The sequence below is a fragment of the Tachypleus tridentatus genome, chromosome 10 (assembly GCF_004210375.1).
Source record: "Tachypleus tridentatus isolate NWPU-2018 chromosome 10, ASM421037v1, whole genome shotgun sequence".
Taxonomy (NCBI): Eukaryota; Metazoa; Arthropoda; class Merostomata; order Xiphosura; family Limulidae; genus Tachypleus; species Tachypleus tridentatus.
The window spans coordinates 182,543,109-182,567,448 of NC_134834.1; the positions used below are offsets into that span (position 1 = coordinate 182,543,109).

General features: G+C 35.8%; 1 protein-coding gene across 2 annotated transcripts in view; it reads left to right on the forward strand.

The window, feature by feature from the left end:
• LOC143231073 (stAR-related lipid transfer protein 13-like) overlaps positions 1-24,340 on the forward strand; it is a 170,774-nt gene that overhangs the window by 66,169 nt on the left and 80,265 nt on the right. For both annotated transcript variants that reach the window (XR_013016766.1, XM_076465607.1), the window contains one exon: positions 24,024-24,066. Coding sequence is in view for 1 of the 2 variants with exons in the window: in XM_076465607.1 (XP_076321722.1) it covers positions 24,024-24,066 (43 nt within the window). In the remaining variant the exon portion in view is untranslated. Of the gene's footprint in view, positions 1-24,023; positions 24,067-24,340 lie in introns of those variants that run through there.

A 24,340-nucleotide genomic window follows, 5' to 3' on the forward strand; every position in this document is an offset into this window, starting at 1 on the left:
CACTCAGGAGAGTGCAAAATATATGTATGGTGTCTATAATCTGTATTCAAATATCATGGACAGTGTATGTTCAGATTTCCTGGATTTCAAGAATTAACTTCACAAATAAACAGTAGGTGGCACCGTGGCAGGCTGACAGCACCATTGTACTAACCTAGTACCATTGGCGCTATCTATAGTGAATGATTCACTATAGATGACGCCAATGGTACTGTGAATGTGCGGTAACAAACAGAAGTTGCGATAAACAATCATTCTCTTTGTCAAGCCTCAAAAACCAAAAGACAGTGCATGGGTTCTTTAAACCCATTCAGGAGGCTGAACCTGGTCAATCTGCTGCAGCCAATCAGGTTGAATCAGAATTATCAACTGAATTGTCAGAGCCATCACCGTGACCTTCTACCAGTGCTGCCACTACCACCTCAGGTCCAGTCTGGGACATTGGAAATTACATTTCTGATGATGTTAGCATTGGTAAACAGGTAAGTCGACTCCTCATTATATTAATTTTGTATTAAAAAGCATACAAACACTCAGCATCGTTGGCTTCCACAGTGGATATGGCTATTCTACAGCCAACATGCAAAGAATGCTTTCTGCAAGTACTTCTGTCTTTTTGCTACTGATGGTGCTGGTGTTGGAAGCCAGAAATTGGGACAACTACTGAAATTTCCATACACAAACTGGAAGAAGACTGTTGAAGACTTCAAAGCACATGAATTGAAACAGTACCACCAAGACAGCAAAGAAAAAGCTAACAATTTTATACAGGTCGTAAACACAAGTTCATCTGTACACTTGCAGCTTGATGCAACTTACAAGCAAGAAATTGAACAGAACTGGAATGCCTATTATTGATACTGTATTGCTGTGTGGGAGACATGGTTTATCTTTGAGGGGAAAATATGATTCTGGTCCAATGTTTATTGGTGAAACTGATGAGGAGCCCATCAATAATGATGAGAATTTTCGGGCAATTTTGCGCCACAGGGCAAAGGGTGATATCAAGCTTTCAGCAACCCTTAAGAGTAGAAAGAGGAATGCTACGTATCTGAGTCCTCAAATTCAAAATGAAATCATCAATACCTGTAATACTCATGTTATTGATGCTTTGGTCAACAGGGTTAATGCTGCAAAGTGTTTCTCAATACTAGCTGATGAAACAACAGATATTTCAGGCATTGAAGAATTTTTGCTGTGTTTTAGATATTTGCATGCCAATGACAACTCTGTTGCAATGAGAGAAGCGTTTTTGCAATTTATACCTGTTTATGATGTGACAGGCAGGAACTTGGCTGATGTTGTCATAACCGATCTGACGAAATATGGTATTGATGTTGCTTACCTGCGAGGACAAGGATACGACGGTGCTGCCTCTATGAATGGGAAATTCAATGGTGTCCAGAGACACATAACTGATAAATTCCCACTTGCATCCTACGAGTATGTACACTGCAGTGCCCATTCCCTAAACTTAGCAATTACTGATGCTTGTAAAGAAGTTCCAACCTGTGCGAAATTGTATGAGAGTAATTTCTAGCATTGAAAACTTTCTCAATACACCCAAACGAAAGCAAGTTTTGGCTCTTTCGGTGGAGAATAAAGCACCTGAATCGAAAAAAAGGTTTGAAAGGTCTCTGCCCCACCCTGTGGGTTGAGAGGCATGACTCAGACATTGTCTTTCTAGAATTAATCCATGCAGTTGCAGATGCCCTTGAGGCCATATCAAGTTGGCAAGACAGAGATTCTGCCACGCAAGCCAATCAATTGTTGTGTTCTATAACACAGCCAGAATTCATCATCACTCTACTTACCATTGCTTAATTGTTTTCCTTTAGTTTACCTCTGTGTAACTTACTGCAGCAACAAAACATTGATTTAGGTGCTGCGATGCATCACGCAGAAATAGTGGAAGATTTAATCCATTCACTGAGAAATAATACTGTGAATGAATTTAACAGCATTTTCTGTGAGACTCAAACTCTGAGTAGTTAGCTTCAAATTGACATCATAATGTCAAGGCAGGCTAAAAACAGATGTACCGTGTTAACCCACAAACCACTAGACCTGAGGAGTACTTTCGTATTGTTGTATTTGTACCATTTGCTGATCACTTTCTTTCACAAATATGTGACCGTCTGTCCAGTCACAAAACTCTCCTTACAAACTTCATGTGTCTACTGCCATCAGGATGTATCACAGAACGGTCAGAACCTACAGCACAACAATGTGACAAAATTAAAGAGTTGGTCAATATATACAAGGCTGACATTGACAGCACTTCACTAGCGGCAGTAGGTGAACTTAGGGTTGGTACAAATCACTTACGAACAACAGACCAAAAAATGTCAAAGATGCATATGCAATGTGCAATACAGAAATGTTCCCAGTCATTTCTAGACTGTTGAAAGTATTTGTCAAGCTGCCTGTGTTAACGAGCTCAGTGAAGCGTTCGTTTTCAACTCTCAGAAGACTCAAAACGTATTTGAGAAATTCCACCACTGAAGATCGATTAAATGGCCTGGCCTTATTATACATTCACCGTGATATTAAAGTTGAACCAAACTGTGTTGTAGATGTCCTGGCAAGAACGAACAGACGTTTGAGCCTTTCATAGATATTCGATTGTATTTCTCTAGTTCTGACAAAACTTGCTGTACACGAATCTTTACGAAACTTCACAGGGGACAATTGAACTTGTCTAAAACGTTTGGGTCCATGGGGGTGTTTTAACCTCACCCCCCCTCATTGGCTACGCCCCTGGCTAGCGCAGATAGCCCTCGTGTAGCTTTCCGCGAAATTCAAACCAAACCAATTGTTATTTAGATAATAATATTTGCACCACTGACTTAGAACTATTGGTCATCGTTTAGAACGTAATCTATACAAGTATGTAGCTAGTCAATGAATTTAATATCATGTTTGGAAGCTCAGTTCCAAGAGGTTGCAAAGTATGATTCCCATCATGTTGGATAAATGCGTTGGAAGGTCACATGAAAATCTCCTCCTTGTGACCAATGATCTTGCTCGACTACATCAAAATGGTTCTTCTAGCAACGTTAACTGTATTTTTGTCCATATTAGTTTTAGAAAGCGAATAACATCCAAAAAAGCCTAACTCACATATTCGAATGTTTGTTCTTATTTTAACAGAATCTACTTACAGTGTATACAGTTTATAGATATACATGTTTTAACTTCGGGTTCCAGAATTTATGCGTGTACTTAGATTTCGCGTAGGACAATCTCGGAAATCTCACTTTGTTTACCTTGGAGAAGAGGAGTGAAAGCTGTTTTCGTAAGCGTGTCGTGGAAATTGTATGGAGTTCTTAGAAAAGTCGGGCATCATTTGAGTTATGGAAATGTTTATTTACTGTGCTGTAACAGAAAAGGTGGATTTATTTAATCGATTCTTTCTATTCTCGAGAGTCTAAAAGTACTACTTTTCACAACTATTAAGTTTTCTAAACATTCTCACTTCGTCTCTAGATAATTTTCAACAAATAGAAACATCCATTCAGTGCGAAAATAATTTACAAAACGAACACTAGATGTCGACTTAATTTTATTTCCATATTTTCTTTATCACATTTCCATACAATTGGTCTCCTACTAACTTCAGCTTCATTCATCTTTAAAAGAAAAGAAAATGATCAGGAACCTGTAATTAATTACTTCAGTTGTTCTAAATCACCAACTCTGCTCGATGTGTCGAATAAATTACGCCACTAATGTTAGAACGCATAATGTGTGTGTTTTGTTATAGGGAAAGCAAAGGCATGATTTTGGAGTTATAAATCTGACGGTCGCGGGTTCGAATCCCCGTCGCACCAAACATGCTCGCCCTTTCAACCGTGGGGGGCGTTTTAAATTGACGGTCAATCCCATTATCCGTTGGTAAAATAGTAGCCCAAGAGTCGGCGGTGGGTGGTGATGACTAGCTGCTTTCCCTCTAGTCTTACACTGCTAAATTAGGGACGGCTAGCACAGATAGCCCTCGAGTAGCTTTGTGCGAATTTCAAAAAAAAACAAAACTAACGCAGATAGCCCTTGAGTAGCTTTGCGCAAATTCAAAACAAAACCGTTGACTTACCGCTGCACCAGCGGGGAATAGAATGCAGACAACCAATACTTTAAATTGAAAATAACATCTTTGGGTTGCAGGTTTTGCATACTATTGTACTCTTATATTACACGAAAAAAATTATTTTTTTAGATTTAAGAACGTTAACACTTAAGAAGTTTTCGTAAATATAATATCCATAAACATATTTATACCTGGTAAGAATATGCACCTGGGAAAATTTTTTTTATTGAATTTAAGAACGTTGACGATTTAATACCTATATAGAAATATATATCTATTTTGCACCTTCGGAAAAACAAAAGGAAAACCTTTTTTTCTTTGATTTAAGAACACTAAAACTTAAAAACTACATTGATGAATAATTTGGCCCTACACAATTTTGGATAAATTGCTATCCAAAAATCAATAAAAATGCTATGATATTAAGTGTAATTTCTTTGCTTGTTTTATAACAAAGCCACATCGGGATATCTGTTGTGTCCACTGAGGAGTTTGTTTGTTTGTTTGTTTTAAATTTCGCACAAAGCTACTCGAGGGCTATCTGTACTAGCCGTCCCTAATTTAGCAATGTAAGACTAGAGGGAAGGCAGCTAGTCATCACCACCCACCACCAACTCTTGGGCTACTCTTTTACCAACGAATAGTGGGATTGACCGTAACATTATAACGCCCCCACGGCGGAAAGGGCGGGCATGTTTGGCGCGACGGGGATGCGAATCCGCGACCCTCAGATTACGAGTCACATGCCTTAATACGCTTGTCCATGCCGGGCCCCACTGAGGGGAATCGAACCCTTCATTATAGCGTTATAAATTCGTAGACTTACCGCTGTCGCACCAGAGAAGTGAAATTTCTTTATCTCCTTTCTGGAATTCGTCTTAAGACCTGAGAAAGTATAAAACTGTACATAGAAAGTTTTATAAGCGTATGCAGAACTTATATAAAACAGTATTCACAACAGTAACAAGTATATATAACAGTACACCAGCCTTAGTCGTATGATGGCATTTCTGGGACACCTAAGGCTTGTTTCCAAGTGACATGAGTCTGCAAAATTATGTCATGTACATTTAATAAACAGAACAAACTTAAAACAACTGTAGTGGAAGCGCTATTGATTTGTAGCAAACGTAAGTAATTACTGTAATATTATTAGCACGTGTACCTGTCTTGTCTGTCGACAGGGGCGTGATGAAGGAACATCCCACACTGGGTTTACTGCATCTTATGAAAGTTCTCGCGTGTCAGCTAAATTTAGACGTAGCTAACAAACATCCGTCCTTTAGAGAGATGTCGGGTCTTTGATGTTAAATCAACAAAATTACTGCCCTGTTTCCTAGAGAAAACATTCGAGATTGAAACATGAAAATTCCCAAAATACAAGGAGTTTAACATTCGCTGTCAGAGATCTGTATAACTTAAGCTCTTATAGAAATTGAATAGTTTTGGAAAAGGAACTTATCTGTATATATGCTACAAAGATTTAATAGTCAGTATTTAAATATTTATGTAAAGTATTACCAAATAATGTTGTAAAATGTATAGCATTAATTTAGTTCAAAGCAACTGAGAGTTAATATATATACATTTCTGGAAGTCGTCTTATGTTTTTATCAATAGATTCATAATTATGTACAGTTAAACTATAACTTAAATGCATGCGTTTAAATTAGGCTTAACGTGTAATTTTGTTGCCAAAGTGTTAGGCCTGGTGAGGTCTAGTGCCTAACGTGACGGAATATGAATCTGAGAGTTTACGGTTTCGCACCCTTTCAACGTGCTTTAAGTTTTACGCTGTGCGATTTGGATTGTTTGGGAGTTAATGATAGCTGCTGTTGGTTACCTACGTTTGTATAGTGTTAATTCACAACTTAAGTTTCCGTTTTCTATATTTATTTGAAACTATTCGCGGATGCAGATTGTGGGAACTAGTATGATCTGAGTGATATGTTATTCATCGTTTCGAAGTACGTACTGGTTCAGTATACTTGAACTGTGTGTAAACTTTATTGAAATAGTTTCCATAAGAAGAACGTTAGAGGTGAAGTGTCTACACAGAATATTGTAGATAAGTAGTGATTTTGTGTAAGTAACGCAGATGTTTGTCAGTGATTTTGTGTAAGTAACGAAAATGTTTGTCAGTGATTTCGTATCAGTAACGCAGATGTTTGTCACTGATTTTGTGTAAGTAACGCAGATGTTTGTCAGTGATTTTGTGTAAGTAACGCAAATGTTTGTCAGTGATTTTGTGTCAGTAACGCAGATGTTTGTCAGTGATTTTGTGTAAGTAACGCAAATGTTTGTCAGTGATTTCGTATAAGTAACGCAAATGTTTGTTCCAAGAAATTAGGAATTACCCAAATGGTTTGTAAAATGGGGAGAGCAGAGAAACTACAATAATAAACTTACAATTATTTCTTATACTGCAAGAGGATTCTGTAAAATTAAAATCTATAGATTAAATACGCCTACTTTGCATGTTTGCTTTTATACGTATCGAATTTAGAAAACTTGCCCAATTTGAGGATTTTGAGTAGTTATGTAGTTTTTAGTTACGTCACAATGAATATTTCCTTTTTTTAAAACTAAACCCATCACTGGACAACACTCTTCCTGGGTAACATGTGAGTTGAGGTCAACATAAAATATCTTTGTAGTTTTCATTTTACTTCTTGAGCTAAATATGGTTCGGATTGATGTGTGAATGTCATTAATCACGTGCAGGAAGAAAATGACGTATTTTCATACATAGTATAATCTCACGAGCCCTTACTTGTGTTAGCTTGCTAAAAATAAACAAACCTATTATCGTAAGATATATATATATACAGCTACATTCTGGGAAAAAAAACACATTTACATAAGAACCTTTCAATCGCAATATTCTTGTTATATTTTCCATGTTTTACGTTAAACCAACAACTGAGTACTTCTCAAGAATTTATTGTATTTATGCACGCGACTTTTCCCGAAGCGTAATGTTCTGTAGCTGTTAGTAATTATTTGAAACGTCATTTATTCTATACAGCTAATGGCATGACTCAGTTTCCTGAAGATTTAATGTGTTTCTTCACGCAAAACAATGACTTGAAAACAAATTTCCACTCTGAAATTTCTTCTGTTTTTTTTTTAAATATTAAATAGGTTTTAAAAAGTCTTTCACTGTCAGGCTTCGCATAACTGAAGTCAACCAGTTATTGTCATGTCCCATTTTTCGTTTCACATCTGACATGATTTTAAATGTTGCTTAAAAATAAGTCTTGTCACTGGACAACTGACCTTTTTTTCTTTTCTTTCTTCTGGCACTCAAACGTTTTCAGCCAGCAGAACACGATTAGTGACTTAATAACTCTTTTACGCTTATGGCCAGGTGGTTAAGACACTCGACTCGTAATCCAGAGTCACGGGTTCGAATCCCCGTCACACCAAACACGCTCGTCCTTTCAGCTGTGGAAGCGTTATAATGTGACGATCAATCCCACTGTTCATTGGTAAAAGAGTAGCCCAAGAGTTGGCGGTGGGTGGCGATGACTAGCTGCCTTCCCTCTAGTCTTACACTGCTAAATTGGGGACGGCTAACGCAGATAGCCCTCTAGTAGCTTTGCGCGAAATTCAAAAAACAAACAAACTTTCACGCTTCTTGGTAACGTCCAAAGTGAGTCATGCACATACAATCTTATTACGACAAATTTTTATCGTTTTTATCATTTTCTCCTTCTATGGACGAAGCAGTTTACAGATATGGAAATAGACGTATTTGTTTTTAAATAATCTCGTTCAGATATTTATCGAATATGAATCACATCTGTCTGGGTGGTATATAAACATACACATGTGTTTATAAACGGATAATCTGTTAATGATCTTACGTCGTATTTCCTTTTCATACCTTATCTTCCTGAAGGATTTTAAAGCTATGTAATCATACGTGATAGAACAACTGATGAGTAAATGTTATTTTTTAATACATCGGCCATTTGTAATTTATTAAATGTGTTTCTTTGCGTATTCATAGTATATTCCAAACTGCTTGCAGAGTTTAGCTCAATCCTTATATTGACAGCGGTATGAAACAGTTGTTAGTGAAAATGTTAGACTAATATGTCTCCTCGTGTATTTACATTACATTCCAAACACCTGGATTTTAACTCAAGCCTTGTAGAGACTATAGTTTCGAACACTTTATCGTTACGGTGTTAGAATAATGGGTTACCAATGCTTCAAGAACTAATACAGGTGTTGTTATTCGCTCATAAAACTTTCTTATTTTCACACTGTACTGCTGTCGAGCGCGTCCTGGTGGTCAGTGTTGATATCAGACGGAGAATCACTAGTTCGAGCCATGGTGCTAATAAACACTTTTGGCAGTTTCAGTGAATAAGTGAATTAAAAAAAAAAAAACTCACTGCATCCTTTTGTAAGAAAGCGGAAACATACTAACTAGGCTTTTTCGAAAAGACCAGCTACTCGTACAGTAAATTATTAACAAATATTAAGATAAACGAACTGTTGTTGTTGTTGTTGTTGGCGCTAATTCTAAACTGTGATTTTCTCATCAACTGTATATTTAAAAAAAAAGTATTCTTATTACAGAAAGGAAAGAGATGAAAAGAAACATGCAGTTCACGTGTTCTCGTATTTGGAAACATACGCGTAATGAAATTAACTCTGTACTGTAGAAGTGAAACATAGTAATCAAAGCGACAATTAAAATGCGGTTACATTAAAAATGGCACTTTGAGAGCCTAACAAAACACACTTTATTTGATGAGTATTAATTTTAAGTGTAGCAGGACGTTACACAAAATAAACGTTTGTTCATTGAAGACAGAAGCTGTGTCCAAACGTTTGAAAAGAGAGAGAGACACAGTTTTAAAGCACACGCAGATATATATATTAAAGTAACAATTTGATTTGAATCGAAGCTCCAACGAGTGATAAGGCTTTGCTTTTATCTGCCACTATTCTGTGGGATTATAAAGTTGTGGAAACACGAACTTCACACTGACTAAGGACTTTGGTTCAGATGAAGGAGATAGCACAGAAACGTGAAGAACAACATAGAGTAATGCTGTACAGAATAACTGAATGGTTTGTTTTTTTGAAATTTCGCCCAAAGCTACACGAGAGCTATCTGCGCTAGCCGTCCCTAATTTAGCAGTGTAAGGCTAAAGAGAAGGTAGCTAATTATCGCCACCCGCCACCAGCTCTTGAGCCACTCTTTTACCAATGAATAGTGGGATTGATCGTAACGCTATAACGCTCCCACGACTGAAAGGACGAGCATGTTTTGTGTGACAGGGATTCGATCCCGCGACCCTCAGATTACGAATCGAGTGCCTGAACCACCTGGCCATGCCGGGCCTTAAATGAATGGAACAAAACATATCAAATGGTACTGATGAAGTGTTCACTGCTTTGTAACATTACTAAATAGGGTATATTTACTTTTTAGATATCACTGAATAGTGTTCATGGTTTTACAGACTCAGGTATACTCGTCTGAATGATAGAACTCAATAGTGTTTACAGCTTCCATAAATGTTTGAACAGAAATTATGACAGTGAACAGCAAAGCTATAGACAGTGTAGCGTATACAGTTGTGTGAAGACGGCGTAGGTTAAACATAGTGGGTTATTTACATATCGTTACCATGGTGAACTTACAAAACGCCGTAGATATTTTGATCAGTAATGGATTGAAATAATTCGTGTTACTTTTGTTTTAACGTCTATAGCAAACGATAGAATGTCAAAATGTCCTTTGTTCAGTCACGCTGTCTTTAGTGCAAGAATGTTACTTTGTTTAGTCACACAGTATTTAGTGTAAAGATTGTACTTTGTTTAGTCACATTGTCTTTAACGCAAGGATCATATTTTGTTTGGTCACGCTGTCTTTAGTGTAAATACTCTACTTTTATCAGTCACGCTGCCCTTAATGCAAGGATTGTACTTTGTTCAGTCACGCTGTCTTTAACGCAAGGCTCATACTTTGTTCAGTCACGCTGTCTTTAGTGTAAAGATTGTACTTTGCTGAGTCACTTTGTCTTTAAAGATTGTACTTTGCTCAGTCACGCTGTATTTAAAGACAGTACTTTGTTTAGTCACTCTGTCTTTAAAGATTGTACTTTGCTCAGTCACGCTGTATTTAAACATTGTACTTTGTTTAGTCACGCTGTCTTTAAAGATTGTACTTTCTTTAGTCACACTGTATTTAAAGACAGTACTTTGTTTAGTCACGCTGTCTTTAAAGATTGTACTTTGTTTGGTCACGCTGTATTTAGTGTAAAGATTGTACTTTGTTTAGTCACTTTGTCATTTAAGAACTGGCCATTGCACTTTATTGCACTTTCGACCATCGTATAAATAATAAGGTAAAAGATGATGCCCAGTTGTTAGACAGTGACGTAAGAAGATAACGTATCATTTTTTAATTCTTTTTTTCATCAGTCTTTTCTAGTTACACCACCTCAGGTAAGTTGAATGCTAATAATGTCTTTGTTTCTCAAGTCACTGTATCTTTATTCAATAATGAAAACTTTGTGGGGCCCGGCATGGCCAAGCGTTATAAGGCGTGCGACTCGTAATCTGAGGGTCGCGGGTTCGCATCCTCGGCGCGCCAAACATGCTTGCCCTTTCGAGCGTGGGGACGTTATAATGTGACGGTCAATCCCACTATTTGTTGGTAAAAGAGTAGCCCAAAAGTTGGCGGTGGGTGATGATGACTAGCTGCCTCTAGTCTTACACTGCTAAATTAGGGAAGGCTAGCACAGATAGCCCTCGAGTAGCTTTGTCCGAAATTCAGAAACAAACAAAGAAAAACAAACCACACTTTGTATCAATATATATTACGTTATCCTTCTCCACATCTGATTTTCTGAGACTTTTCTTATTACTAAAATGATATAACGAAAATTTCTTAAAATATCTGTTTTTAGTGGAACCATGAAAAAAAAAGTATTTGTTGTTCGAAGATAAATAATGTTTCCCTGACGGGTGTTCTAAACATTGCCACTGTTTTTAGTTAGGTTTAAAAGTACTTAGTTATATTTTGTTCATATAAACTTTTGTTGAGTAGGAAGGTATTTCAGTATACTTACTGTCGTGAATTAATTTGCTATTCATGAATGAAATATGTATAAGCGGTTATTAATTATCAATAACTGATGAAACAAAGTCCAGGTGATTTAGGCATTCGGCTCGGAATCCGATGGTCACGGGTTCGAATCCCCGTTGCACCAAACATGCTCGTTCTTTCAGCCGTGTGGGCGTTATAATGTAACGGGCAATCCCATTATTTGTTGGTAAAAGTGTAGCCCAAGGGTTGGCGGTGGGTGGTGATGACTAGCTGCCTTCCCTCTAGTCTTACACTACACTAATAAATTAAGGACGGCTTGCGCAGAAATTCAAAAACAAACAAAGTCCTTCTTGGAGCTTGGACATGAGAAAACTGTCTGACCTTGTAGATGAAAACAACATTTGGAAAAAGTTGCAAGCTGAAAATAAAACAGCGTTTACAAAACCCATTTCATTCATTGAAGTAAAACAAATTCATTCGTTGACTAATGGTTATTTACCGACGTAGCAGGTTTTGCACAAGCCACTAGCTTGAACCATTTTTTAAAAATATTTTTTAAAGATATTATTTGACCATCAACATATCCATAAGGTTTGATGATCTCTTGTTTTCCCAATTTTTAGCCTAATTTAAATACGCTTGTCTTCTGTTAAGCGCAAAAATGCACCAGGGGACATCTGCATTACGTTGATTACAGGAATCGAAAGTCGGTTATTAATGTCGAGCCACCGAAACCTTTAATAACTCAATACAAAGTAAGAGATTGAATTTTGAGCTACTATTTATGATAACTTAACACAGTATATTTATTCTTAAAATATGGGTTTCAAATTGAATATTTTGGGGAGTGAAGGACCTAACGTTTGTCCCCAATGACAATAAGAAGTCGTTGTTTTTATTTATTCATTGTAAAATTAAGATTGAAATAAACATTAAACGTTTATCAGAAACGTGGATTTAAAACCTAATTTCCATATAATTCTTTACTATTTTTTCGAATAGAACCGTACAAGGCAACAGTTTTATCTCGATAGCATCAAACAAACAAATTTTCACCGACCAATTAATTATAATACTTGCCGTTCTCTCATAACTGTTTACTATGAGTTTTTCTCATAGCGACGTGTTTGTGGACAAACAATGCAAGGAACCGGTTTTCGATACCCGTGGTGGGTAGAGCATTGTACTCGATTTCAAATAAAGAAACAAACCCGATTAAAACAAAAAAAAAGGTTCGGCAAGTTTTATATTTTGTAACTATACGCATGCGTGTACTTTCGTACTTGTACGTATATATATATAAATGAGTCGAACTATTTTTACACGCGGTATTTAACTGTTATACAACATGCAATAACACTAACACTTGCCTCATCACCAGTCTCGTGACCGTTATTGTTATTTTATGCAAAATTCGTTGTTCCAGTAGCGAGATACACATTAACGAGTCGGAGAATTGAATAACAGGTGTTTTGTTTCGAATAATAAATGGATCATTTAACTCTTTGGTCACTTGATTACAATTAATATCTTGTCATGTGGAATATTTAATGTATTTTTTGAATTTTGTAACGTGAGACCAAATCTGATCACGTGCCCTACTTATATCAGAAATGAATTACTATGCTTGTCATACTCGTATTAATTCGGTCTCATACTCTAACCCCTTATATCAGTTGTTTACTAATGCTTTTGATCTCGTCAAACTCGAATTTGGAGAAGTTTCGGACCTTACCGTAACAGTTCGGCTTTACTTTGATGTTGTGCAAACTAGTTTTAATTTTCATCTGGTATTAACTTATATATATAAGGTCCGGCATGGCGTTCGTCTCGTAATCTGAGGGTCGCGGGTTCGAATCCCCGTCCCACCAAACATGCTCGCCTTTTCAGCCGTGGGAGAGTTATAATGTGACGGTCAATCTCACTATTCGTTGGTAAAAGAGTAGCCCAAGAGTTGGCGGTGGGTGGTAATGACTAGCTGATTTCTCTCTAATTTTACACTGCAAAATTAGGGACCGCTAGCGCAGATAGCCCTCGAGTAGCTTTGCGCGAAATTCAAGAACAAAAAAAAAACAAAAACATATATAATATAGGAGCACTTTGTTATTAAAGTTTGAAGAGTTTAATTTTGAACTAATTATGTAATTAATGCCTTAGTTTGCCGATAGAATAATAATAATATAAACACGGCTTTTTAAACATTTTTTTTTTATCATTGGAGAACATATGACGTGAAGGAATAATTTGTCCACGTGTATCGGAAAATCTCTTGTATTTATCTAATAGCATTTTGGAACTATTCCACAACCAAAATTTGATTGATTCAGAGTTTACTAAATGGGTCAGCTTGAGCACTGCAATTTATTTTAAGTTTATTTAGTCTCTTAGAAAGATTGTAGGTTATTCGGGTGAAACCATTACTGCTAATACGTTTTTCTTGTCACTCACTGACCTGTCGTTTTCCTATTTCATTTTGTGTTGAGTGCAAAATCAATAACACTATAAATGAAAGATATTAAAATATGTTCGGGCATAGTGTAAGAAAGTTAAACATGAGTTTTATTTCAGTGGATAGAATGGAATTAAACAGGAGTATTTTCAGTAAACAGATTGGAATTAAACAGGAGTATTTTCAGTAAACATATTGGAATTAAACAGGAGTATTTTCAGTAAACAGATTGGAATTAAACAGGAGTATTTTCAGTAAACATATTGGAATTAAACAGGAGTATTTTCAGTAAACATATTGGAATTAAACTGGAGTATTTTCAGTAAACATACTGGAATTAAACAGGAGTATTTTCAGTAAACAGATTGGAATTGTGTAGGAGTATTTTCAGTAAACAGATTGGAGTTAAATAAGAGTTTCTAGCCGTGGCATGTTGGCTCATTGAATAATCCGAGTTATTGTTTATTTTATAAGTACACACTTGACCTTTTACCTCACAGCTCTGTCATCTCTTCACCGATTTGAAGTTTAATTACAGTTTTGGACTCAGGAGGTCAAACACTTTTGATTGATGTATTTGACAACGCCCAAAGTCTTATAGATTAATATAATTTCTTTATGCCTGAAAGAATTTCAATTTGAAGATTTGGTTTGTTTGAAATTTGGCACAAAGCTACGGGAGAGCTATCTGCACTAGCCGTCCCTAATTTAGCAGTGAATTGTTGTTTCTTCAGAAAACATGCGAAGTGCAATAAAACATTTACTATTGTACTGCTCTTCAGCTAAGCCTGAAAGTTGAAACGGATTCGTGCCTAAGGAATGAATAATATGCTGCTCTATCAATTGGTTAAACAAACAAACATGTATTAGATTTCCTAGCATAAAAGTCCTGCATATTTCAAAAGGTATTCTGGTTGCTGGCCTATCTTAGCTTAGAGAAATTAGAATGATTTTGTTCCTTATATTGCAATGTTCCTTTGGAGATTTTTTTAAAATACACATTAGATTGCTTCCTTAATGAATAGATTAACTCAGTTCATCGAGTAAGAGGGTATCCTGGTAAATGTAATTTTAAATTGTAAATTTAGGTCTCGAAAGTAAATTTTTAATGGGGTACTCTGTAACGTAGTCTATATAATATAGCGATGCCCTGCAGGCTTGCATTAAACCTATTCAACGAGTGAATACAGTAATAACTAAATGCATATCACAAAGAGTTATGATAACTATTAATGAAGTTCTAAACGCGCTTATTTCGAGACTAAATTAATTATTTTTATTCTACTTGTCGTGACAATTATGAATAAATAACCAATAATAATTCAGCTTTCGTTGTTGTTTAATTTATATGCTTACGTATAGACTTTTCTCTACTTTAACATACTTTTCTTTGCCAGCCTTCGGTCATTTCGCTGGCACTTTTGTCAGACAACAAAGTGCTACTGGTGAATAACTAGGTTTACAATAGGCCGGCCGGCCGTCTGCAGTGAGTTGATAGTTGTTGGTTAAGATTCAGAGTAGATAATTGATATGCAGAATTATACGGGGACTTCTCTACGTTGGAGTACTTAACTCTATTTGTTACCTTTCGGCCTCCTACATATAAACATGTTACTGTTTTAGAACCTTATACAGTTATGAGTTTCCAAGAAAATTAGAGACTAGGAGCCGATGCACATTGAAACATATTGTTCTTAGTTACGATAACAAATCCACGCATTATTTCTGCTTTAGAATATTCACCTAAACATAAGAGTTTGTTTAAAGCTAAATTATAAGCGTAAGTACCAAAGTTTAGGAGTTCAATTAGCACACGTACAGCATATACAATAATTATTTTCTTTTCCAATTTGATAATCCTGTTATAATCTTTAAACGTAATTTATTTGCGCCGAGTTTGCATAAATTAACTCATGTTCCAAGTTAGGCTTTCTCTCAACCTGAGGGAAACATATGATGACAGATCTTCCAAGACAGAGCCACATAATGTTACTTTTCCCAATATGCTTCTAATAATATTCAATAACAAAAGATTTTGTTCATTTAATTGAGTCGTGAATGAGGAGTTTAATATTTGATAAAAATGCTTTTCTTGAATTTTAATCAGGAACATTTTTTTTACATTTAACTAATACATATGAAAGTAATAAATATATTAAAATATACGGTATTAAACAAAATTCGAAGCACACAAAAGTATCATCGTGCGTCAGAAATTAAAGACTGTAAGGTATTGTGTGAAGGATATCCTATAAAAATATCGTATAAATATTTATAAAAAAAACAACAAATTATCCAAAAACAGCTGCGTTTCACGTAGGGGGCAGTCAAATCAAAGTGAGTTAAAAATACTAAGTGAAGATAGTAAAATGTATCGTGATAAAAATGTTATCTGTTAAAATAGGGCACAAATAGGGCACATAGGCAATAAAATGTAACTCTTACATCGTTTGGTGAATTTTCTTGGTGTAGATCTTATCGTTTTATTTTCTTTTTAATTTCGCGCAATTCTACACGAGGGCTATCTGGGCTAGCTGTCCCTAATTTAGTAGTGTAAGACTAGAGAAAGCAGCTAGTCATCACCACCCACCGCCAACTCTTGGGCTACTCTTTTACCAACGAATAGTGGGATTGACTGTCACATTATAACGCCCCCACGGCTGAAAAGGCGAGCATGTTTAGCGCGACGGGGATGCGAACCCGCGACCCTCAGATTACGAGGACCAAACAACCATCTAGATATCTCTAATCAAAAATTTGGGAGTTTCTATCTCGTTTTGGCCCGGTATAGCCAAACGCGTTAAAGCGTTCGACTCGTAATCCGAGGGTCGCGGGTTCGAATCCCAGTCGCGCTAAACATGCTCGCCCTTTCAGCCGTGGGAGCGTTATAATGTGACGGTTAATCCAACTATTCGTTGGTAAAAGTGTAGCCCAAGAGTTGGAGGTGGGTGGTGATGACTAGCTGCCTTCCCTCTAGTCTTACACTGCGAAATTAGGGACGACTAGCGCAGAAAGCCCTCGAGTAGCTTTGCGCGAAATTAAAAAACAAACAAACTATCTCGTTTTTGGAAAATTAAAAAAAAAATTAACAGTGACCTAGAACCCTGACTTTATTTTTATACATTTTTGTTTTGGTTGGTTCTCAGGTTCTTGCAGCTACTGTATTTTTATTTATCATCTGTTGAACTGTCTGTCCTTCAGGCTTAACATATATTAGAACCATACGGATTTAACACAGTTATATAGAAATTAAAAGCACTTGCTGAAAGTGGTTTTCTATTTTGTAGACAAAATGACAAGCATTGTAGGTAAGTAACGATTTTTCGTTCATATGATCGCGTTGACGTACATTTTCTTTTAAAGCTTCCTCTAAATGACACCTCGTTGCGTCTTAAATAATTATGTTATTTGTTCAATTTATTTTCGGTAAACGTAGAAGTCGTTATTTGGCAGATTACTTGGGAAAATTTGAATAAATGCATATCTATAGGCATAACGTAAACTTAGATATTTACAAATCGTCGTGCTATGCAAAGCGAAATGTTTATTACATATTCATATATATATAATCCCGGCGTTTTGGGGAAATCGTTTCTAAAATTAGAGTGTTAACTTTGTGATGTTTATCCTTTATTACAAGGAGATGCATTCGAAAACAAATGTCACCTAACATCCTGGTTTTCCTGTCTTGTTACAACACGTTCAGCATTATCAACCACTTTATTTAATGCAGCGAATATTTGAATAGCTGGTATCCTGGACTCCAATTAATTAACACCAGATAACAAGATAAACTATTGGACGTACCTATAAACAAACATTTGTGATTCGATCTTTTATTTCTACGTGAAGAAACTGATTTTTAATTACGGTGCTTACTTCTGTGAGCGAATAAATATCATTTATATTTTTACATTCATTTTACCGAATTAATGTGTGCAGGGGTCGGGGTAGAATGCAATATTTATTAAGTTTAGATTTTCACAACGAATTGATATATCTAAACTAGACGTCGATAAATAATTTTGCATACATGAATGGTGTTGGCGCGAGCTGTTCTTAATTTCGAAGGACAGGCTAGAGGGAAAATGACCCAACCATTTTTGTTGTTGTTGTTTTGAAAGGGCATCTTCAAGAAAGTTGTGGAACGCTCACCACGAAACCTCGGATCTATAGAACAGTAACAATTTATTTGCTCGTTATTAAAAAAAAAAAGAAAACAGATATGAGCAGATCAAAAGAAACGTGTCAAATCTTTTTCATCAAGTTACAAAATAATGCCCACTAGGGTAACTTTGCTAGTTGCCATGACTGCGCAAGTCTTTTTCAAGTACTAACTGTCAATATGTTACAGTATCGATTAATTCACAAGCTGCATAACCTGCGAGGAAAATTATCAGCACTATCTACTATGTATATTCTTATCACTGATGGGCTGTAGTTTGATAATGATTTTCAGCTTAATCGTATATATGGATACAGTACTGTATAGAAATCGTTCTGACTAGTCAGGTAACGGTAAATGCGAAATGCTGTTTTTCAACATGTCTGATTGAAAATCCGTTATCGATTAATTGGAAAATGTGTAAGACAGAAAACAAATAGTCACGATGTGTTTTGATAGTTGCCCCGTGTAACCTTATTAGCTTGTTCGTTTGTTTTGAATTTCGGGCAAACGTGCAGGAGGGCTATCTGCGCTAGCCATCTCTAATTTAGCAGTGTAAGACTAGAGGGAAGGCAGTTAGTCATCACCACCCACCGCCAACTCTTGGGTTACTCTTTTACCAACGAATAGTGGGATTGACCGTCACATTATAATGCTCCCACGGCTGAAAGGGCGAGCATGTTTGGCGCGACGGGGATTCGAACTCGCGACCCTCCAATTACGAGTCGAACGCCTTAACCCACCAGGCCAACCTCACCAGCTAGTAAGTCATATCAATAGTGGGTACCCAGTGCAGTTACAGATAATAAAAGAAAAACATGTATGTATGTTGTTTAACAATAATACTTTATTAGTTAAAATGTATTACGTCACAATCCAGTTTAAAGCTTTGAAAAAACGATCCTTCGAGTCAGTGGTTTTACAATACACAACTTTCGATACTTCATTGTGATCAGGTTTACTTGTAATTCGGTTATTCTGATATAATAAGGTGATAAAAGGCTGTAAAAAAAAAGAAACAAAAACTGTGTTTTGGCTGATTTATGCTGTGAGTGTTAAGAAATGTGTAACCTATTTTATTTACCCAACTAAAAATGTTGTGACCTTTGTTTTTGTTTGTGGAATATACCCGTCTCTATGCACAACTTTTTCAAACTGTTATTTATGTACCATTGTAACTTCCTTCATTGTTACACTGTGTGAAGGTTGATGTTATACCTCATGAAAATAATTCGCATTTAAATTGAGAGTGAAGCTAAAATAAGAGATTATCTTTGTAATATGATATTAAAGTCTTCGTGTTACATAATAGGACAAATTGTTTAAAAATATAAAGTGGGTAATTTGTAGAAAAAAAAAAGGAAAAATTGACCTGTTTTGTGGCAACTGTAAAAGTACCAACGTTAAATATAAATAAGGGGAAACGTTTGTACCAGTTGTATCTTAAGAAACCAACGATGTCATTCGATTAATACCGTAAAATTACACACAGCCCAAATCTGTGTAAGTTATCTGAAGTTATTAAGCCATGACATTTATATCTTGAGATAATATGTCTGTACTAATCTGTGGAGAAAAAGCTGTTGAAATCAGAGCTAGACTGGGAAAACCCTCCAGTATGTGTCCAGCGTATCATTCCCAGTTCCATTTTGTGGACCCTGCAGGGCCAGGTGGGTTAAGGCGTTCGACTTGTAATCTGAGGGTCGCGGGTTCGAATCCCCGTTACACCAAACATGCATGCCTTTTCAGCTGTGGGGGCGTTATAATGTGACGGCCAATCTCACTATTCGTTGGTAAAAGAGTAGCCCAAGAGGTGGCGGTGGGTGGTGATAACTAGCTGCCTTCCCTCTAGTCTTACACTGCTAAATTAGGGACGGCTAGCGCAGATAGCCCTCGTGTAGCTTTGCGCGAAATTCCGAAACAAACAAACAAATTCATTTTGTGTGTAGTAAAAATCTCTAAATATAAGTTTGTATCGATATCTTCAGGTTTATGCTTTTAATGAAGTAATACAATAGCCAGCAATATAACCTGAACAGAAGGACATTTCAGTGAATGTATTCCAATGCGAGAGGGAGTTTGTGTTAAGATGTTAAAAGAGTCCAGTAAAGAGTTGAGTAAACCACGAATGTCATGACATATAAAAGTTATTTAAACATTTAGGGTTTATTTAAGCGCAAGGCTGTACATTTGGCTCTCTGTGTTGAATCCGTCGTTGGGATCGAAATCCAAATTTTAGCGTCATAAGCACTTAACGAACAGCCACCGAGTGAAACTATTATTATTAATCTGTATACACACCAAAACATAACCGTTCCATTGTAATGACACTGCACAGATGGATTAGAATATTTTCAAGTTAAACATGTCCATTCTCAAACTTACAGTCATTTGTAACAATAAAAGTGAAACAGAAATTTTCTAATCTTTTAAAATTTTGTTTGTCTTCATTTCGTTGTCTCAGATATGAATGTCTGTATACATTAATAAATGAAACGAAATATTACAGTTTCTTAGAATTTGTTGAATATAACTGTCTGAGTAATATCAGTAGTTTACGTGCGTTAAGAGATCAGTCAAGTAGGGATTTGTTGAATATAACTGTCTGAGTAATATCAGTAGTTTACGTGCGTTAAGAGATCAGTCAAGTAGGGATTTGTTGAATATAACTGTCTGAGTAATATCAGTAGTTTACGTGCGTTAAGAGATCAGTCAAGTAGTGATTTGTTGAATACAACTGTTTGAGTAATATCACTAGTTTACGTGCGTTAATAGATCGTTTAATTAGAAATGCAGTTTAATATTTTGATCATTACGCTCTATGGTGTAAACAGCCATTTGGATGAAAAGAACCTTTCTTCAATATAAAACTAAAAAAATCAGATATTTAAATCTTTTGTAATTTACGATACTTGAACTAAGTGATCAAGAGACGCTCGCTACACAGTAAAAAAGACATGAATATATACGTACTGATATATGAATCTACAATATTGAATTATCTAAGTAGTGTGGATTCATTGCAATCTACTACAGTCCACTCAATATTTAATTTTAATGGATTGCAGTGAAATGTTTACTACTTGGTGCTACGTGTGATTACGAATTTCTATCATATTCGTAACTTACACCCATGTATTTTTAAATGTTACAATAAACAGACACGTAAATGTTTCTAATCATTTCTATAACTGTGTTCAGTTTTGTAAACAATATTGTGTGAGTGTGTGTTTTCTTATAGTAAAGACACATCTGGCTATCAACTGAATTCACCGAGGGGTATCGAACCCCTAATTTAAGCGTTGTAAATCCGTAGACTTACCGCTGTGCCAAAGGGGAACACGCAATATTGTAAACATACTTTTATGTACGTTGAAACTTTCAGACATCGCTGATTTTGTATAGTATGTGTCATCGTTTTCTGCACAGTAAACGGTTTATAAACCACTGTTGAACTTGTTTATCTCTACAGGTATTTTAATACAGCAAATAAATTCGTATTTTGTGTAAATTAATGTTTTAGACAAAAATATATAATTATAAGATGAAGCAAAATACAAGACAATAATGAAGTTCATAACATACTGGACTATCAATATGTTTACTAATTTACAAAACTATAAAGATTCAAGAATAGCTTCTGTAAAACAGTGTACAACCATAAGCGCGGAAGTTTATTAAAATGTTAAAAGTAAGCAAATGAAAAGCTCTCAAAGTATAACAGATTATTGTGTTGATTTCAAAGTAAAGTGCACGTGTAATATTCATATTAATCAGGTGTTGTTCAAGGTTTTCTTTATACAGGGATTTCTATGTTACAAACTATGTCCAGTAAGTAAGTGGAAAGCCGCTCACCACTCTCGGTGGATTCAGCAGGTAGCCCGATGTGACTATGCCATGAGAAAACACACACACACACTAGAAAGTATATCTCCGCTACCAAGCGTTGATTATATTTGTTCCTCAAAAAGTACTCAGATCTTTTCCGCACGTTTCTTGTTATCATTGCAATGACCATTTCTAGCGGAGCAATGAAGAATAATCTACACATGTTCACCAAGTTTTATCAAGATTTGATCATTTTTGACTGAGTTATTCAGCAAAAATAGTGTGAAAAATCAGTTCCCAAATAGGGATTAAAAAAAAAAAATTTCGTTATCTTGCTATGATCTTGATCCTCCAAAAACTACTCAATTTTAAGTTGGATTGTAATCGAACTGTATACCAAGAGTAATCTAAATCCATTCAGCCGTTTTCGAGAAATCGTGCTGACAAACAAACAAATAAACACAAAGGGAAGAAAATGTAGCTTCTCTCAACGTTCTGTAGCAGAAGTAATTACTACCCTTTTTAATAAGGATTCATTGTTCTATGCCCTCAGTGGCACAGCAGTATGTCTGCGGACTTACACCGCTAGAAATCGAGTTTCGATACCCGTGGTGGGCAGAACATAGATAGCCCATTGTGTAGCTTTGTGCTCAATTCCAAACAATCAATTAATCATTGTTGTACTAGATTTGCTTTATATAAGAAGTTGTTTACTGAAACTGCATTTAATAAGTAATTTGTGTCGTGTTCGATACATTTCCCCTGAGATAGAGTGTAGGACTTTGCTCTCTAAAAGCACAGTTTTCACAGTTAACGAAATACAATCTTGTTTCGAAATATATTAGTGATAGAAGAGTACACTTTATTATCAGAGGAGAAGAGCTTTTTAACTTCTTTTACAGAGAAAGTTAGATCTTGTCCTATGGAAACTAGTTTTGTAAGCATCTCGTTTTTACCATTGTGTCGTACAATGGACACAACATACATAATTCACTTGAGGAAACGTAGTGGTAATGTAGAAACCAGTCCTTTCACCTAAAGTGATTTCTGAACTGCACGCCATCTGGTGAAGTCCGAATTTAGAAAACGTCAAGGTAACAGAAGGTTCGGCAGCACAGCACAGATGTAACCCAGCTTAGAGTGTTATTGCGTCACAGCGTTAAATGCAAATAATGTGGACAGAGATAATGTTGTAGTTTTCTATATTTCAGAAGAAACAAAACACATATAGAAAAAGGCTGATGTTAAAACTCCAAGAGATAATCTGTCTGACTTAACATAATATTCAAAATAATACAGATCACTGACGATTTTTATTGCACTATTTCAGTAGCATAAATAAGTAAATACGTGTGTGTGCTACACTCAGTTCATTATGGCGGTTCTCCAATATTAAACCCTTTTAGCGAGCAGATGCTGTTTAATATCGGCCAATCGACTTTACTGTAGGCCTAACACAACACGTTTGGAAAAATTATATCTTCTATAAAACAGTTGCGTGGATATTTATAATTCTAGAGTACTCTGTATCTTTGTCCGTTAAATAGTGTTGCCCGACTTAAGTTTAATGTGGCTCAACCGTAGGCGTGGTAATATATAACGTTAAAATTTCAGGTTCAGTCACCGCGGTGGGAACGGCACAAATAAACCATTGTGTAGTTTGTGCTCAACAAGAAATGAACAAAGTAAAGGAAAATGTTTCTAAGTGATATGAATGTTGTTAGTATTTTATTTTGAACAAAGTTGTAACACAGTTGTCACATTATATTTAGTGAATCTGGAATTTGAGGTGTTAAACGTGAATGGCACATAAAGCGTCATGTGGACTAAAGATACAAATGAAGGAAGTTATAACTTAGACATACTTTTTCACAATGTTCAACTATTAAGCAGTAAGTAAGCAACACCCGCCACCACACTTGCTTTGTTTAGGCTTTACTGTGACATTTATAAGATACCCACAGCCAAAAGAAAGTGTATTATACGTTCAGCAGCATACTGGCTCGAACATCGACCATACGATCCATAACTCACCAATCTATTCAGTCCCTAGATAAACATTATTTATCATATTAAATTTACATTTCTTAGTGAATTAGACAACTTATTTGTTATTATTTTGAAAACTGATGATATATGCAATGCCTTTACCTCTTCTACGTTTGTTGAATCCCAGGCGCCATTATAGACCCTGGTACTAAGGGAAAGGCCTGTTCGAAACAGGAAATAGCAGTGGACATATGATATCATATTCTTCTTTCTTCTCACTCATGGGTTTTTAGAATTAAACACATACGTTTTATAGGTTATTTATTATATATATAATAAACATCATTGTATGTATGTTATATTTCTGTTATATTCTTGTTTTAAATTGCTATTAGCTATCAGTAATTTGTTTTTATTTTTCATGTAGGTTTTCAATTCTCCTCGGTCTCAGTCTGTCAAGGAGTTATCAGGTAATTTTGTGCTTTGAACGACTTTTTTTGCCTTAAAAGTGTAGACTAATGGAATATATTGTTATATGCTAGAAATATATTGTTAAAAGTTACCAGAGGTTTCCACCCGCCTATCAGCGAGAAGATTTCAGTTGTCCGTAAAATGGTGAGTTTTTAAATGTAATATGTTATTGTACAATGATTTATATAACAGTACATTATAAGTTAATATTGCATTGAGCGGTTCGTGAAATGTCGGTCATTGGTTGAAAAGAGTTTGGAATCACTGCGTTTC